At 43.5% G+C, this 17,994-nt stretch overlaps 1 protein-coding gene across 1 annotated transcript; it reads right to left on the reverse strand.

Moving 5' to 3' along the window:
- Positions 1–817: 817 nt before the first annotated feature.
- LOC147745357 (uncharacterized) lies at positions 818–16,703 on the reverse strand. The gene is made up of 3 exons (XM_086952262.1): positions 16,558–16,703; positions 2,514–5,219; positions 818–2,478 (listed from the first exon to the last, which is right to left on the reverse strand). The coding sequence occupies exon 2, from the start codon at positions 4,510–4,512 to the stop codon at positions 2,653–2,655; it is 1,860 nt and encodes a 619-aa protein (XP_086808388.1). The 5' UTR covers positions 4,513–5,219; positions 16,558–16,703; the 3' UTR covers positions 818–2,478; positions 2,514–2,652.
- Positions 16,704–17,994: the final 1,291 nt, after the last annotated feature.

The following is a 17,994-nucleotide window of genomic DNA, read 5'->3' on the forward strand; positions in this document are numbered from 1 at the left end:
GCCCCACATCAAAACAGTGAACGACATACAGGGTAGGGTAAGGAAAAAGCTGAGAAAACACAGGAAACATGACAAAGGTGGAAGCAGAAAACTGCTAGGGTGAGATAAAGGAGCAGAGTGTGTCTGGTGGTAGATTAAAGAGGCATCAGGTGGACTCAAGACTATGCAGTGCTGGTATTCAGCACCCCGATACTCAGTAGTGTCGACTGCGGTCCTCTCATCAAAAAGTTAGGCCCCATCACGGTCACAAAGAAAGCACTGGTTAATGTTAACAAAAGGCAGGTTATTAACAAGTCTACTGCTTATTTTACCATCTCTCTGCCTTTAACTACAATTCCTCCCACAGTGCTCCTTCTCGTTTCTCTTCCTTGCTACTTCCTCCTTGTCTCAGGTCTCTTTTATACTTTTTTTCTTCCGTAATATATCCTGCATCTCTCTCTCTTTCTCTCAATTCAATGTCTCTACATTACTCAAATTCACTATTGATTTATCAGCATGGCACAAGTCGGGGGTAGACCCAGTTTAATAGGGTACCCCCCACTATTTTTCAGAAAAGGGACTCAGTTCCACTTTGTCATTAAGCATGTGTAAGATGTATTACTTTGTGCCCCAGCACTGCAGTTTCTTGCATCTGTAAACACTGGCCTCTGCGTGTTTGTAACTATCCGTCTCACAGCAGTGTCCCCTTTATATGTGTGAATGGCACAAGAAAAGTACAGTGAACTTGACAAAATTAACCTTTCTATTACTTATGCATTGTAAATGTGAAACACTTTGGGGCAGTATAAAGAACAATGTCAGGAAACAAACGCAAATTAACAGCACATTTTATTTATTCGCAAAAAAATGTTTTAAAATGTAATTTCCAAGTTCCACATATCTATTTAAAACTATTTACACTTTCAACAATTTCCAAGATTAGTTACAAATTGATAGGGAGAAAAACACCAGGTATAAAACATAAAATAAAAAAAATGTTTAATGTTATTTTATGTTTCTTATTATTTTTATATAAAATTGGCAGTTGACCATTTAAGTGAGAATTATTATAGGGGCCTGCCATCACTACATTTGATGTGATTGTGATTTGCATGTGAAAACTGGCCCCTCACTATTTTCCTTAGAACCTGTGCCCTGTTTATTGGTATTTGAAAAGAGAAAAAGGCCCAGCCGGCACGATTCAAGATCTGTTAAATTTATTTAACAGACTCAGGTCCATTAGCCAAATTAACTGGACCCAAGATATCGATTCACCATATAATTTCATGTATTTGTTATTTTCACGCATAAACAACACGGTGATACATAAAACAATTGGTATACATCATAAAAACATTCAGACATAACATAAGCACGTAAATAAACAGCGTAGTTAAGAAAAAGAATAAGTTGTGAGCAAAGAAAATCAGTTTGAACATTTATACGGAAAACCAGTCATGATTACACAACAATAGCAGCACTGGACACACATTTTTCTACAAATCAAAGTGCTTCTAGTCACAGGGGAAAACACAGTTGTGATAAGTAGAACAATAGTTTTGAATAGTTTTCTACAGAGGCAAAATAAATCAATTTCAAAGTTGCCCGTAGTGTGTGATGCCTGCCGACGCAATTCGAAACCCTGATTCGTTTAAGGGAATCTCTTCAGGGAGTTGACTGGAATTTCTACAGGAAAAAAGGGGTAATACGATAGTTTACCAAAAAGGTGAACCTCAAACCCTCTGACAAGATGTGAATATATATATTACAACTGAAGTAATTACCTGCCCTCCTGAGGGGGAAGGGAAAACAATCCTATTGAGTTCTTGGATGAATAAATCTAAAAGATGTAAGTCAAAGCTGTATGTATGTTATTATTTCTATTTGAGGCCAAACAGTATTCTCCAACCAGGTGAGATACCATGTTTAAGAACAAAGAACTTACTTGTGGGACTCGGATATCCATAAGCCATATTGTGGGAGCTGATCAAGAACGCATTTAAATGAATTGCTAAAGTAGCAGTGTTAATTATAGGGAGGATGCGCTTTGGGCCTTCTATCATTTGGTATTTGAATGTCCAAAAGAATTGTAATTATATATTCTTCTGCAACTCCTTCATGTCACAATAACTGCAGATGTTGCTCCTGTCTATGTCCACAGATGGTTCAATATTATTGTTAATGTTCTTAAGTTCTGTCTGGATTCGCAGCAAATCTAGGATTATTTCTGTGTGAGTTAAATGAAGGTGTGTGCTCGCTGAGGGCTGTGAGGGATCAAAAATGTGCAAAAGCTCTTCACACTTTCAGTGTACGTCTATGTATTCCCCCTGTGTGTTCACTGATGATTTGATTGCAAATATATAGTTTTTCCTCTGTGTTTATTCGCTGATGTATCCATAGGTTTAATAACTGATAAAAGAAATTCACACATTTACTGCACCTGAAAGGCTTTTCCTGTGTGATCGCTGATGAATCATTAATGTTGACAAGTCACTAAACCTACCTGCACATTCATTGTAATGGTATGGGTTAACCCCTGTGTGCATTCACTGATTTCTTTCTGGATTTGATAAATCAACAAAACCTCTTCACACATTCACTGCACCTTAATGTTTTTGCCCCTTGTGTGTATTTCTTGATGTCTTTGTTCGCCTGATAAGTGACTAATGCTCTTCACACATTCAGTGCAATTGAATCTTTTTCTCCTGTGTGCGTTCGCTGATGATTTCTTAATGCTGAACAGTCACTAAAACTACTGTCACATTCACAACAATGGTAGGGGTTTACCCCAGTGTGTTTGCGCTGATGTTTCTTTAGGGCTGATAAGTGACTAAAGCTCTTCACACATTCACTGCATCTAAATGGCTTTTCTCGTGTGTGTGTTCGCTGATGCACTTTTAGGTGTCCTGAGTGAATAAAGCTCTTCATACATTCACTACACTTGAACGGTTTTTCCCCTGTGTGTGCTCGCTGATGAATCCTTAATGATGAAGAGTCAATAAAAGCACTGCCACATTCACTGCAATAATATGGTTTTTCCCCCGTGTGTGTTTGCTGATGTCTTTGTAGGTTTGATAAGTGACTAAAGCTCTTCATACATTCACTGCACTTGAATGGCTTTTCCCCTGTGTGTGTTCGCTGATGAATCCTTAATGATGATGAGTCAATAAAAGCGCTGCCACATTCACTGCAATGGTAGGGCTTTTCTCCGGTGTGTGTTTGCTGATGTTTTTGTAGGTGTGAAAATTGACTAAAGCTCTTTGTACATTCACTGCACTTGAATGGTTTTTCCCCTGTGTGTGTTCGCTGATGTATTTGTAGCTGCGATACCTGTCTAAAGTACTTTGGACATTCAGTGCACTTGAATGGTTTTTCCCCTGTGTGTGTTCGCTGATGATTCCTTAATGTTGAGGAACGACTAAAACTACTTCCACATTCATTGCAATTGTATGGTTTTTCCCCATTATGTGTTTGATGATGTACTTGTAGGTTTGCTAATCGACTAAAGGTCTTCACACACTCACTGCACTTAAATGGCTTTTCTCCTGTGTGTGTTCGCTGATGACTCTGCAGGTTTGATGAATACCTAAAGCTACTTCCACATTCACTGCACTTGAATGGTTTTACCCCTGTGTGGGTTCGCTGGTGGCTTTGGAGCTGTGATGACTGACTAAAGCACTTTGCACATTCACTGCAATGGTAGGGCTTTTCTCCGGTGTGTGTTTGCTGATGTTTTTGTAGGTGTGAAAATTGACTAAAGCTCTTTGTACATTCACTGCACTTGAATGGGTTTTCCCCTGTGTGTGTTCGCTGATGTATTTGTAGCTGCGATACCTGTCTAAAGTACTTTGGACATTCAGTGCACTTGAATGGTTTTTCCCCTGTGTGTGTTCGCTGATGATTCCTTAATGTTGAGGAACGACTAAAACTACTTCCACATTCATTGCAATTGTATGGTTTTTCCCCATTATGTGTTTGATGGTGTACTTGTAGGTTTGCTAATCGACTAAAGGACTTCGCACATTCACTGCACTTAAATGGCTTTTCTCCTGTGTGTGTTCGCTGATGACTCTGCAGGTTTGATGAATACCTAAAGCTACTTCCACATTCACTGCACTTGAATGGTTTTACCCCTGTGTGGGTTCGCTGGTGGCTTTGGAGCTGTGATGACTGACTAAAGCACTTTGCACATTCACTGCACTTAAATGGTTTTTCTCCTGTGTGTGTTCGCTGATGAATCCTAAGACTTGAGGAATCACTAAAACTACTTCCACATTCATTGCAATTGTGTGATTTTTCCCCTGTGTGTGTTCGCTGATGTCTTTGTAGTTCTGATAACCGACTAAATCTCTTAACACATTCACTGCACTTGAATGGTTTTTCTCCTGTGTGCTTTTGCTGATGAAGCTTTATTAGTGATGACAAACTAAAGCTCTCGCTGCATGTGTAGGACTCTTCCTCCTTGGTTAGCATCTGTGGGTCGGGTATATATTTGTCTACATCCAAAGACTGTGTTCCCTGAAGGGCCAACATGGCTGATAAAGCACTTGTGTTATTCTCACACTCCCTGTGTGTGTGTGGTATTTTGCACGTTTGAGTTCAGATTTAACAATAAGGTGCCATAGTCACCAAATACTTACCACACTCATAATATGTATAAGGTTTCTTTGTAGGTGATTGTGCCTTTAGACTTGACTATAGTTATGCATGCTTAAGGGTAAAGATTTATCTTCCTTCTGGTCTGGGCAAATTGGTACAGTCCATTAATTGTAGATAGCAGAACTCTTCTTTTTGTAGCCCTTAGGTTGTCTGGCTCCACTCAGTTTCTCTGGTTGCTGAGGGTTAGCCAGAAAGAGTTTACAGTACACCTAGACCACTTAATGATGGTCTGCTATTGCTTTAGAAAATGGAGTACTGTGGTAACCGCATCATATGGATCCCATGGTCAAGACTGGTGTTGGACAACAGTTTATATAGGAGGTGGTTTGCCAGTTTTCTTGTCTAAATGTTCTGGATGTCATTTCTTAATCTTGTGGTGTGGAGGGGCGCAGCTCTGACTCTTACATCCAATGAACTGCCATTGACTGCTTTTTCAAGGATCTGTCAGTTTATGTGCAGGTTCATCTGTCGCCAACTGCATCGATGTTTTCCTGAATACTGGAACTCGTTGTTTCTGCTATGTTTACAGAGTTACAGCATTAGCTTCTTTATTCATAATCATTTCATGCATTCAAGGTTTTCTGTTGGATGTAAATATATTTAGAATTACTAAATGTAAACATAATGGGACATGAGTTCACAATGTTTAACTGATTGTAAAAGACATCCCTTTATCATCTTTGAAACTTAGCATGGAATATTTCAACATACATAGATATTCAACTAAAAGTTCTGTGGATCATGTCACATCGCATTAACTTCAGAAAAGGAGGTGATTTACTAGTGTTCACAGAGAAACTTAGTTAACAAGCATTTGCAATGCAATAGGTCTCGCATTAGGAAAGTTTGAGCTATTGGTATTGTAAATGACAATATTTGTATTTATGGGTTGGTTTTGAAAATAGCGAAATTAATAGCTTTGTCATTTACAATGCCAATAGTTATAACTTTGGCAAATGTGACACCTATAGCATTTGTAGTGCAATATGTGTTGTATTTACGTGACTTAGATGTATTGATATTACAAATAACAATGGTTTTTATTTTTTTTAAATAATTAATACTTAAATAAAAGTTAGTGTAATTTATAATGGCAATAATGTAAACTTTTGTAAATACCTTTTGTAAAGATTATGTTCAGTGTATTTTATTATGACGAAAATCCAAGAAAAGAAGTGAAAAATTAACATTTTTTTGTGACATTTGTAATAAAGCTTGAAACATTGATAGAACATATTTGAACCAGTTGTTGTTGAATGGTTGCACAGATTGATGCTGTGGTAGCGCATAGTGATGCTGTGGTGCCCCTAAGTGATGCTGGGGTGCCCCTGAGTGATGCTGTGGTGCCCCTGAGTGATGCTGAGTTGATGCGATAGATAGATAGATAGATAGAGTGAGTGCGATAAATAGAATGAGGGCGATAAATAGAGTGCGGGCGATAGATAGAGGGCTGGCGATAGATAGAGTGAGGGCGATAGATAGAGGCAGCGTGATAGGTGGAGGGTGATAGATAGAGGGCGATAGATAGAATGAGGGCGATAGATAGAGGGAGGGTGATAGGTAGAGGGCAATAGATAGAGTGAGGGAGATAGATAGAGGGAGGGTGATAGATAGAGGGAGGGTGATAGATAAAGTGAGGGTGATAGATAGATAGAGTGAGGGCGATAGACAGACAGATAGAGTGAGGGCGATAGATAGAGTGAGTGCGATAGATAGACAGATAGAGTGAGGGCGATAGAGTGAAGGTGATCGATTGATAGATAGAGGGCGATAAAGGGAGAGCGATAGATAGAGTGAGGGCGATAGATAAGATAGATTGATAGTGAGGGGCAATAGATTGATAGAGTGAGGGTATAGATAGAGTGAGGGCGATAGATAGAGTGAGGGTGCTAGATAGATGGATAGAGTTATTATTTGGTGTGCAATTATGTGGCACTGAGTGGTATTTGGAGTGTATGTTGCATTGAGCGCAGTGTAATTACGAGGCATGCAATTATGTGGCACTGAGTGGTAGTTGGAGTGTATGTTGCATTGAGGGTGCAGAGTGTGTGAGGGTGCAAAGTGTGTGAGGGGGCAGAGTGTGTGGCCTAAAGTAGTGTGTGGGCACAGTGTGTGTGCCCAAAGTAGTGTGTGGGCGCAGTGTGCATGGCCTAAAGTAGTGTGTAGGCGCAGTGTGTGTGGCCTAAAGTAGTGTGTAGGCGCAGTGTGTGTGGCCTAAGGTAGTGTGTGGGCACATTGTGCGTGGCCTAAAGTAGTGTGTGGGCGCAGTGTGAGTGGCCTAAAGTAGTGGGTGGGCGCAGTGTGTGTGGCTGCATTGTGTGGGCGCAGGGTGTGTGGCCTAAAGTAGTGTGTGGCTGCAGTGTGTGTGGCCTAAAGTAGGGTGTGGGCACAGTGTGTGTGGCCTAAAGTAGTGTGGGGCGCAGTGTGTGTGGCATAAAGTAGTGTGTGGGCGCAGTGTGTGTGGCCTAAAGTAGTGTGGGCACAGTGTGAGTGGCCTAAAGTAGTGTGTCGGCGCAGTGTGCGTGGCCTAAAGTAGTGTGTGAGCGCAGTGTGTGTGGCCTAAAGTAGTGTGTGGGCGCAGTGTGTGTGGCATAAAGTAGTGTGTGGGCATAGTGTTTGTGGCCTAAATTAGTGTGTGGGCGCAGTGTGTGTGGCCTAAAGTAGTGTGTGGGCGCAGTGTACTAAAGTAGTGTGTCGCCTCATTTTTCAGCAGCGAGCGCAGATGCTCTTCGAGGGTCTTTGCTTACTTTTCACACAGCCTAAAACACAAGTCTGCCCTTACTCGAAAGCAGAAAAAGGGTGCGTTCCTGAGTTGTGAACAGCTAATGTGAACATGAGCTTAGAGAGCGAAGTGGCGTGCTGTAGAGGCAGCCTGAGAAGATCAGCAGGAAACTACATGTCACCAAGAACGCAGTGCTTTAGTCCTGGATTTTACTGTGCATTCTGGGGACTGTAATTCTAGTTCACTTCTCTTGCTCTAACGTGAAAACAATGATTTCTATATGAGACAAGTTTAACCTATTAGCATTGTAAATGACAATGCGTTTCATTTATGTTTCAAAAACAAAAACATAAATAAAAGGCATTGTTATTTACAAGGCCAATAGCTCAAACTCGGGTAAATGCGAGACCTGTTGCAATGCAATAGGTCTCGCATTTATGAGAGTTTAAGCTATTGGCATTGTAAATAACAATGCCTTTTATTTAGGTTTTTAAAAAGCAAAACAAAATAAGAAGGCATTGTTTTTTAGAATGCCAATAGCTCAAACTCGCCTAATTGTGAGACCTATTGCATTGCAAATCCTTGTTTTATTTGTTATGTTGGCAGTTCTGGGGCCTATACGTTTGAGTGCCGTTAAAAAGATGCTGCTGGCAACGCTCCAGAGTTGGATGAGCTATCATCATGAAACCAAATTGTGAGTTTGTGTAGAACAGCAGTAACATTGACCTGTTGTGACCTGTACACCGTTGCTCAAGTGTGTCTTGGCACTTCCTGATGTTATTGTTTCCCATGTCCACCATATGAAGTTTAGAGATCTCAGAAGGTGGAAGGCCACGAATCTGCTTTAACATTTCTCAAGAATTCTCTGTCCAGTATTATCACCCGAGTCATTCCCCCAGTATTTTAAACCTGTACAAAGATTTTGAGCAATAATCGGCAGAAATAATTACCTACTATTGAAAAAAGAGTCCAGCTGGAGACGCGATTGTCATTTCTTTGAAGTCAGAGCGATTCATTCGTGCAGCATTACCGTCACAGCGCCTGATAATTTTTAGAAAGATTTGTATTGCGCAGGAAGGTTAAACTTCACCTGTAAATGTGTTGCCATTACCCCCACCCTCTCCCGACCCCCCTCTTGAACATTACTGGGAGTGTTAAAATAAACTCCAGATTGGCCTGTTGGGAGTCAAACCTGTAACCAGCGAATTACATCAGATCGCTGGCACAGTGGATTCCTTTCACGCTGAGCGGTCACCGGCAGCCGCACAGAAATTGGAATAATTTTAGGATTGATTTTTGTCTAACAACATGACATTCTGTTTTTTTAGCACGTAATGCGTTTGCAGCCTCAAATTTAAAAACACCCTAAATTCTGTGTTTACTCTAGTACTAGCATCTGAAGATTTTAATCTCTATGACTTTTAGACTGGAAATATGTAAACATGTATGTAAATGCTTGTAGCAAAATGGATTTAGTCGTGCACGATGCCCAGAGAATACGTGACAAGTTGTATGATGGAAATCCATAAAGGCAGTGGATGCAAGAGAATAGACAAAGATCTGCGAGTTTTAAAGGCGCTCTGAACAACTTTATTATGCAATAATGTTTTTATTTTTGTTACCAGCTGTCATGCTGATACAAAAAAAATTGTTTACTTAGGCTCAGTGATCTCAGAAACGACTAGCCATTGCTTCAGGTAATAAAGCAAGCAAATTTCTTCCCTGTAACGCATTTCTACCCCCCAGCTTGTCGGACGCCAACAATAATAAGCTCAACCGGACTAATCAGGGGCGTAGCTAGCGCTTGTGGCGCTTGAAAAATGTCCGAGAGACACGTAGTATGCTGCTAATAGTTACCTCGATCATGCAAGTTACATGCACATACATGACTCACCTCTTCAATTAGTCTAGTCTGTCTCTAGCTGCCAATGCCACTCTCTGCTCTGCCTGAATAAAGCACTGCCCAGTGCCCGCCACCCCCAGGCCAGAATTAATTAAACTACCCTCAGACACAAGTCACACAACCACGACGAGAGCGTATCAGTGAACGAGTAACGCGTCATCACTGCTACGTTCTTCTGCCCTTGACTCGCGAGGGCTGGCCAAAATCTCCATACTCAAAGTCTCGAGCCTGTCTCGAGTCGTGCCTACCTTAGCCTGCCCATCTACATGAAATACCAGCACTCAAATAGGCCCACAGTAAAGATGGATCACACCAACATAAACGTGCACCCGGTACAGTGTAGAGTCCTGCAGCTTAAAAGATGTACCACAGACGTTGCTCCCAGAGGTGTAAAAGTGGTGCTTAATTTGTGCTAGAGGTTTCCGGTGCTCAGCACCTGCCCTCAAAAGTCAACACCGGCTCTTATGGCAGTCAGACACATGGGGGTGCTGTTTGTTACTTTTGAAATGAGCACAACAACAGTTATTTAATAATGTAATATTAATTACAAATTACAAATACCTGCTGCCTGAGGCATTCCTGTAGCTTTTAGTGGCCTGGAATAGTCTTTGCTGCAGATATTTAGGCGTGAGATGGATAGTGGTAGTGCTGGTACAGTCATTAGCAGCGCTGGCTGGCAAGGGTAATGGGCAATGCTGGCTGCTATGGCCACCTGACTACGGCCCTGGTACTTCGTTTTTTACATGTTAAGCACTGTCTGTGTAGAAGCTTCACGAGTGAGAGGGACTGGTGGGGCCGTATTACAGTCATGTCATGCGGGAATTTTTAACATTTGCACCTGTAAGGTCGCTTAAGAGCAAGCAATGCATCCGATCCAAGCTTGAAATACAACCAATACCAATGCCATTGCAGATGAACGATAATAATCTCTAGATGTCTGACTCTCACTCACCTCTTCAGTCGTCTGTCTCTAGCTGCCAATCAATGTCACTCTTTGCCTGAATAAAGCGCTGCACTGCCCAGTGCCCGCCTGCGCCCCCAGGCCAGAATTACTTAAACCGACACCTGCAGGCTGCACACGAGTCACACACTACCACTGACAACGAGAGCGTAGCAGTGAGCGCGTAACGCATCATCTTTGTTACGTTCTTCTGCTCGTGACTCGGCGAGGGCTGGCCTGAATCTCCCATACAGGGACGTCATTGGTAGCCCTCGTGCAGACCCCGCACGGCACGCTTCAACTGATTGACGGCCCTGGGCGAGGGGGTGGGGGCGCCAACAACGGTCGGAGCGAGGCGAGGCAGGAGCAGGGTATACTAACACGGCGGCGGGACTTAGGCGCACGCCCTGCACTAATTTTGCACTGCACTCAGTGGCCACACTCATTGACTGCCACCTCTGTGACTGGGCGGCACTGGAAGCCCGGTGATGCCGCCGCCGCCTTAATATTTTATTTTATTTGGGGGACACACACTGTGAAACCGGCCGGCCACTGCCCACTTCCAAATAAATAATAAAGACAGCCGCGGCCGCAAAACGGGCATCCAGTGCCGCGCGGCCACGGCCGCCTCAAGAATGGTGCCGCCTGGGGCAGACCGCCCCACCCGCCCCCCCCTAGCTACGCCAGTGGGACTAATATCATTTTTTTAGTAGATGCGGAGGCCGAGAACAAAAAAACACTAAAGTCAGCCACATCACCTAACTAAAACAAGAATGAAACGAACTGCTGCACGCACACCAGCGCGAGACACCGCAAAAACGATCCCGTTCCCCAGGTTCAGGCGTGAGTAGTGCACGAGGTTGGAGAGCTCGAGACGCCGCCGTGAGCGTGCACGTAAGCAGGGGAGGATCGCCGGAGAAGACATGGAGCCTGATGCCGATGCCGAGACTGACCTGCTGCGGAGGGAGAGTGACACGCGGAAAGAGCCAGGTGAGTGGGGGTGTGTGGTATTGGTGGCCATGGTTCTAGCTGCTTCTACAACTCTTGTTGCAGACAAAGGTCCTGGTTTAGAGTTGGCTGGACAAGTTATTGCCTCAAAACAAGACATGTGTCCTGACTGCCTTTTCACAAGGACATCATGCACTTTAAATAAGGCGGACAGGATGTCTGTCACTTCTGTGACGGAATAAACCATTCGCTGAAATCCAAATTGGTCCCTTGGTGTACCCTGTGTCCAGTGTGGTTTTCTGGGCTTAAATGATCTTGTGGTTTGTGGGTCTCTCACCTCTTTAAGGCCACCACCATGAAGGACTTGTTAGCTGTGCCTTGTGCAAATCTCCCTTCCAGGCAGGACTTCTGTAAGCTGTGCCTTGTGCAGATCTTTCTTCATGGGATGGGCTTCTTTCCTCAATGTCAGTTCAAAGGTCAGGTGAGGCAGAACTGGTCTAGGGTGTCTTCTTTGTTGGAATTCAACTGGTCATGCCACAGAGCTCAAGCTGTGAGATGAAGGGGAATATGGATTTTCTGAGCTCTGTGGGACATTGAGACAGCCCTATCGCATCCACCATTTACTACAAGACTCAAGACGTTGACACTACAAGTACTGCTCCAAGGTACAATTCTACCTCTGTATCTGAATAGATCCTGGGAAATGGCAACTAGAGAATAAAGGTCCTGCCTGTAACAGCACATTGCAGAAAGCTTTTCAGGAACTTCGAGGTTAATAGACTTTCTCTATCCGTCATACCTGAAGACAGTAATCCCTGCTAACATCTATCCTCTTTGGACAAGGTGCTCTATTTTGCTATCAGATTCCAGCCCAGACACACACCCTCATATCGTGTTGAGTGAAGTCGGGTAGTTCTCACCCAAAACAGGGCCCTTCACAAATTTCTGTTCTTTTCTTACACCCCTGGACAGCCGTGCCAACACAGACCAACTGCACACCCTCCACAGATTACCAATCTATTTCACAGAACTTGGCAGTCCAATCCTGGATAAAAGGTAGCACGTTCGTTAGAAAATCTGCACCTATTAGAATAGTAACATAATGAACACAGAGCACGCAATAAAATAACAGGGGTCAGGTACTAGGAGAATCTGAGGCAGACGATGCAATAACATAGGTCAGGTACTAAGAGAATCTGATGCAAACAATGTAATATAAAGTGCAGAGGCTAGCTCTGTATATCAAAGGTAAAGAATAGATTCACACCAAGTCATGGTATATCTGCATAGTTTAAGCCAACACGTTGTCTGCCCCAGTAGACTGTTGGTCTTAAGGACTCTATTGTGATGGCATTGTGTGAGACTTGGCACTGGTTCAATGGGCAGATATATAAACAGGTAAAAAAGGATGCCACTGCTCAGGGCCCAAATGGGTTCTTTGGATATCAAGCACTGAAATTCCAGATCTGAGCTCTTCTGTGAAAAGATGTCTGTCACACATTCGTCCGCCGCAATCACCTCTGTGAAACAGGCAGGATTCTACAATAAGCTAAACCAGAATACATATTTTGAAATTGCCTTTCAAACCAGTCTCCAATCGACAAGGCAGCTTTTTTGTGTAATTTGGAGCAGTTGTCAACAAGAATATAGGATATTTTTGGTTCATCTCTGTCAGGCTTTCTGCTCAGATGTGACGGCAAATGGGATGAAATAGGCTACAGAAGGCTAAATGTCTATTCCACACCCTATGCCAGAAATCTATTAAACAAGAGGGTTCCTCGGAGAAGCTACCAGGGGTTGCTTTGGGAAGCAGGCCACATTTACAAGGACGCACCCTCATGTAGGGACTAATACAATTTCCTATTCCTCTCATACATTAGCTAGATAAACGAGGATCAGTGTGACACTGATTGAAGCAAGCAGCACCTGTGGTTCTGGAAACATTTAGTTGGATTATAGAGAACAAGCCTAGGGTTTATAAAAGGGAAATATACAAAGTAAATCTACAGAAGCTAGAAGTTTGGTAACAGAGAGATGTATGTCTGTGTAACAGAAAGATTGGATAGCGGAACAAATCAATATCTAACTGAGATTATCCATGTCCTAACCTCTCTTCCACTGTCACAGTAAAAAGCAGCACTAGATGGAAAGATGACTTCTACTGCAAATGCCTCCTCAAACTGAAGCACAATAAAAAGTAGTGCTGAGTAGAAATGTTGTCTTCTGTTAGCACTACTTTGTGAGAAAAATGCAGTGCAATATGCACAGATTCCTGTTCAATTAAGACCTCTCACAGTGTTAGTAATAATTGGTGCAGTTCATTAAGGATTCCTCCGTAAATGCCCTTTGTAGATACTCTCTACTATAAACACTTCTCTAAGTGTGAGTAAACATCAGTGCACCTTACAGATCAATAAGCCCCCCTTATAATGTAGTAAAAACAGGGCTTTGTGCACTGATTTCCTCTTTCGTAAAAAACCCTCCCTGTGTTGTAAAAAGGCAGTGCAGTGAGCACAGTTTTCTTCTGTAAATCTCCCTGATAATGTAATAAAGAGCAATGCACTGTACCGAGATTTCCTCCTTTTACTGCCCGTTACAATACAGGAACAAGCATTTGCAATGCAATAGGTCTCGCAGTTGTTAGAGTTAGAGCCACTGACATTGTAAATGGCAATGCCTTTTATTTATATGTTGGTTTTTAAAACGTAAATAAAAGGCATTGTCATTTACAGTGCCAATACGTTCAACTCTCGCAAATGTGAGACCTATTGCATTGCAAATGCTTGTTTCATTTTAGCAATTGGACTGCAAATCTCACCCTGCTCATTGTTGTTGTTGCAAAATCAACGACTGGCTTACAGTCATAATTAAGACAAAGGGTCAGGTGGCAACTTACATATAACCCATTAGCGCATAATATCCAGCCCCATTGGCTTTGCCAATACTTGCTTTTATTTGGAAATCTGATTCTAGATGAAAGGATGGCAAAAGTCTAAGGAAATCAAATGTAAAGCAGAACCTTGTGGACGGGTGTCAAGCTGGTCATCTCACTTACAGATGGCGAGAAACGGCAGGAGGCTGAGTGAGCCACGTGTCAGACGTGTGTAATACAAAAAGACGTGGTAGGCCTTTAACAGGAGATTTAACTCTCTTGTGTACAATAAAGACAATAAAGTGGTGTCAAAATAAATAAATAACACTCACGAGACCAGTATTGCAAATTTCTTCCCGTCATAATAGCCACCATTAAGCATCTAATTAAAGAGTGTAGTCAAACAGATGTATGCTATTGTTCCCCATGGGCGATGACATCATCTGAGCACCAGGAATCGGGCACGCAAGGTGTGGGTGCTTCTAAACAATACAGCTGGCAGTTTACTACGGTGCTATACTTCAATTAACCATAGCCCCGAAGGGTGGATAGAAAAAATACTACACGAGAAAGAACGTGTTAGTCGATGGAAGGCTAAGCATCGTGGAATCAAATTCTAAAGAAAAGAATAACCGTCCTGTCCTTATGTAGCTCAGAACTGTGTCCAATCTAGCGGACTATAACCACCCTGAACATCGCAATTTAATTGTGCGGTTTATTTGAAGAGCATTAGTTTTAATAATGTTTGAAACCAATCAATGCCCCCGGAATCCCGCCGCGGCCGCCCCGAAAGTCAGGCACGGTCGCCTGTGACGGGGGCGGAGCCACGTCCAGACCGGAAGAGGAGGCAGGCGGAGTCCATGCGTCTCGCGGCTCCTGTGAGCGGTGTAGAGCCCCGGGGCCGCGCTAGCAGGAGGTTGGGCGCCGCGTGCTGACAGCAGAGTCCCCGACATTGGCCAGGTAAGTTCCAAAAGGCTGGGGGAACTTGGTGCACGTGTGTGTGTGTATGCTCGTGTGTGTATGTATGTGTGCGACGGTGACGGCGGGGGAGGGGGGGCCTCGGTGCACTTGTGTGTGTGTGCGCGCGTGTGTGTATGTGTGAGGGGGGGTGTCTCTGTATGTATGTATGTGCGGGCGTGCATGGGTGCTTGTGTGTGTGTCTGTGTGTATGCGCATGCGTGTGTGGTGCTTGAGCTTCCCAGGAGACGCGCCTGGCCACAGCGCGCGCTCCAGTTTCAAATCGCCTCCAAGGCGATGCGCGCGGCCGGCACTGTCTCCTGGGAAGCACAGTCGCCAACAATAGATCTCTAGCGAGACACAGCGCTGACGCGCTGTGTTTCACTACGAGACCTAAAAAGCAGAGCAGTGTATACAGATTCTCTCTGTAAAGTCACCTCATAGTGTCAGTGAACAGCAGTGTAGAGTGTACAGATTTACTCTTTTGTATACACCCCTCATTTTGTTGTAGAATAGATTTCCTCCTACAGCTTTAAACGATGCTTCTAGTTCAGTTAAAAAGTAGCAAAGTGCACATTTCCTCTTCTGTAAATGCTTCTCGTAATGAAATAATCAGCAGTGCAGAGTATGAAGATTAACTAATATCTAACCACCCCTCATTCTGTTGTAAAATAGATTTACTCCTGTAGATGTAAACACCGCTTAAAAAAAATTGTGCAGCAGACAGATTTCCTCTTTCGCAAACACCTCTCGTTATGTAGCAAAGAACAATGCAATGTGCACAGCTCATCTCTTCATCTCTTATGAACATGCCACACATAGTCACATAATGTAGTAAAAAGCTGTGCAGTATGGATGGATCTTTCAAAGTGAAGAGTAAAGAGCAGTGCAGCCAGATTTACTCTTTTTTAACAGCCCCCCGAAGTGTTGTAAAAAGTGATTCAGTTTGTAGACTACAGATGTGCTCTTAGCACCCTTGGCAGAATAGTCAAAGGTAGAGAGGAGTCTACACAGATTTCATCTTTTATTTTAAATCCTGCTCATAATGTAGTAGAAAACAGTCCAGTGTGCACACATTTGCTTTCCTGTCAACAGCCATCACAGAGTAGGAAAAACTAATGCAATACACAGATTTTCTCTGAAAGACGGTTCACAGAGATTAGTAGAAAGTAGTGCACACATTTCTCACAAGGCAGTAAGATGCCATCCGGTGCATAGATTACTCGTAGTGGTAATAAGCAGTGCAGCATGCACAGCTTCTTTTCAGTGCAGTACGATGCAGTGTAGTGTGCAGATTCCTAATAGAGCAGTAAGATGCAGGCAGCATGCACAGATTTCTCTCAGTGCAATGATGCAGTGCTGTGTGCACACATTTCTCCTAGTGTAGTAAACAGCAGTGCTGTGTGCACACAGTTCTCAAAGTGCAGTAACATGCAGTGCAGTCGCACATACTCTATGGGGACATAGTGCAGTAAGACATAGTGCACAAAGATCACCTCTTCAACACAAATAATAACCACTCCAGGGCCGGAGCGAAAGACACCCACCCCCTCCACACCCCCTCCCCCAGAACAAACCTGTTCTGACATTTCCAGACTCTCTCCTCCTCCGGTGGAGATTCGGGTGCACCTTTGGGGCCTTCAGGCGGCGGGGAGGGAGGTGGAGGGGAGTCTAGATGAAGATAATTGCACAGACAAACAGGGGTCCTTCCTCACAGAGTGGGTCGGAAGTGATGTCATCATCTACTACTGGCGCTGTCTCCCCCGCTAGTGACACGGAAGAGGAAAACCTTCTCCCGTTCTTAAAATGTGCAGTATGGGAGGAGTGCCCTCCAGTGGCCGCTAGTGAATACGTTTCACACAAATAGGCTTCTTGTGGCAGGAAACACCTGGGATTATGTCGCAGACATGGTTGTTTTTTTTTTTTTTTTGATTTCAAATATTTTTTATTGAAAAATAAAGTGGCATATACATTGGCAGTCTTACAACAGTGCTGAAGAGCAAAAGAAAAGAGAGAGACGAAAGGAGAAGAAGAAAAAAGGGGGGGGGGATCAGTTAGGCTTCTTTAAATGTTCATCGAGTTGTTCCCACATGCGCTCTTGGGGCTTGTGTTCTTTCGAGAGGTTGCCCGTGATATTGTCTGCTCCTCTTAGGAAGGTGACCCACTTGATCCATGTTTTGAAGTTTGCTTTCCCCGTGTCCTTCCAGTTTGTTAAGATTATCTTCAGGGCTGCTGTCAGGAGCAGGTCTAGAAGGTCTCTTTCTTCCTTGCTGTTCAGGTTCGCTGTTACGTGCCCTGTCGCCAGTGTCACATAGTTCACCATTAAGTTTGTATTAAACATGTCCTTTATGAAGGCGTTTATCTGGGCCCAGAACTTCTTGACTTTGACGCACCCAAAGATGAGGTGTTCAAGTGTGCCCTCTTCTTTCTGGCAGTTCCAGCAGTCGCCTGATTCTGCTATGCCGCTTTTATGGAGCCTGGATGGGGTCCAGTAGGCTCTGTGGAGTAGCCAGTATTTTGTTTGTGCTAGTTGCGGGGTGATTTTGCTTTTTGTAGCTGAGGCCCACATTTGCGCCTGTTCCTTTTCGTTTAGCTGTCTGCCTAGGAGTGTTGCCCATGAGTTTGTTGTCTTCTTGTTTAGAGATTGGGTCGTCGGGGCGAGCAGTTTGTAGATTTTGGCGGTTTGGTGTCCCGCCGAGTTCAGCATTAGCACGTACTTAACTATGCCCGGTTCTTCTCGGGTTAAGTTTGCTCTGGTTATGGCAGTCCTTATTTTCAGAAATGTGTATAGCTCTTTGTTGGGAAGGTTGTGTAGTTGTTGTAGGTTTGAGAAGGTTAGCTGCTTCCCCTTTGTTTCTATTTGTTTGGGAAGGCTTATCCCCTTTTTGATCCATGTGTCATAGTTTATTGCCGCCCCTTGATATGATATTTTTGTGTTGTACCAGATGGATTCCCATGTTGTACCTCTCAGCTTCTGTGCCATTCGCCTGTCTACCCTCATCAGCGCTTCTCTG

Source organism: Lissotriton vulgaris, chromosome 1_1 (genome assembly GCF_964263255.1).
Source record: "Lissotriton vulgaris chromosome 1_1, aLisVul1.2, whole genome shotgun sequence".
NCBI classification, from domain to species: domain Eukaryota; kingdom Metazoa; phylum Chordata; class Amphibia; order Caudata; family Salamandridae; genus Lissotriton; species Lissotriton vulgaris.

Excerpts from the sequence above, each read along its gene's own strand:
- LOC147745357 (XM_086952262.1), bottom strand. The coding sequence starts at position 4,512 with ATGTTGGCCCTTCAGGGAACACAGTCTTTGGATGTAGACAAATATATA.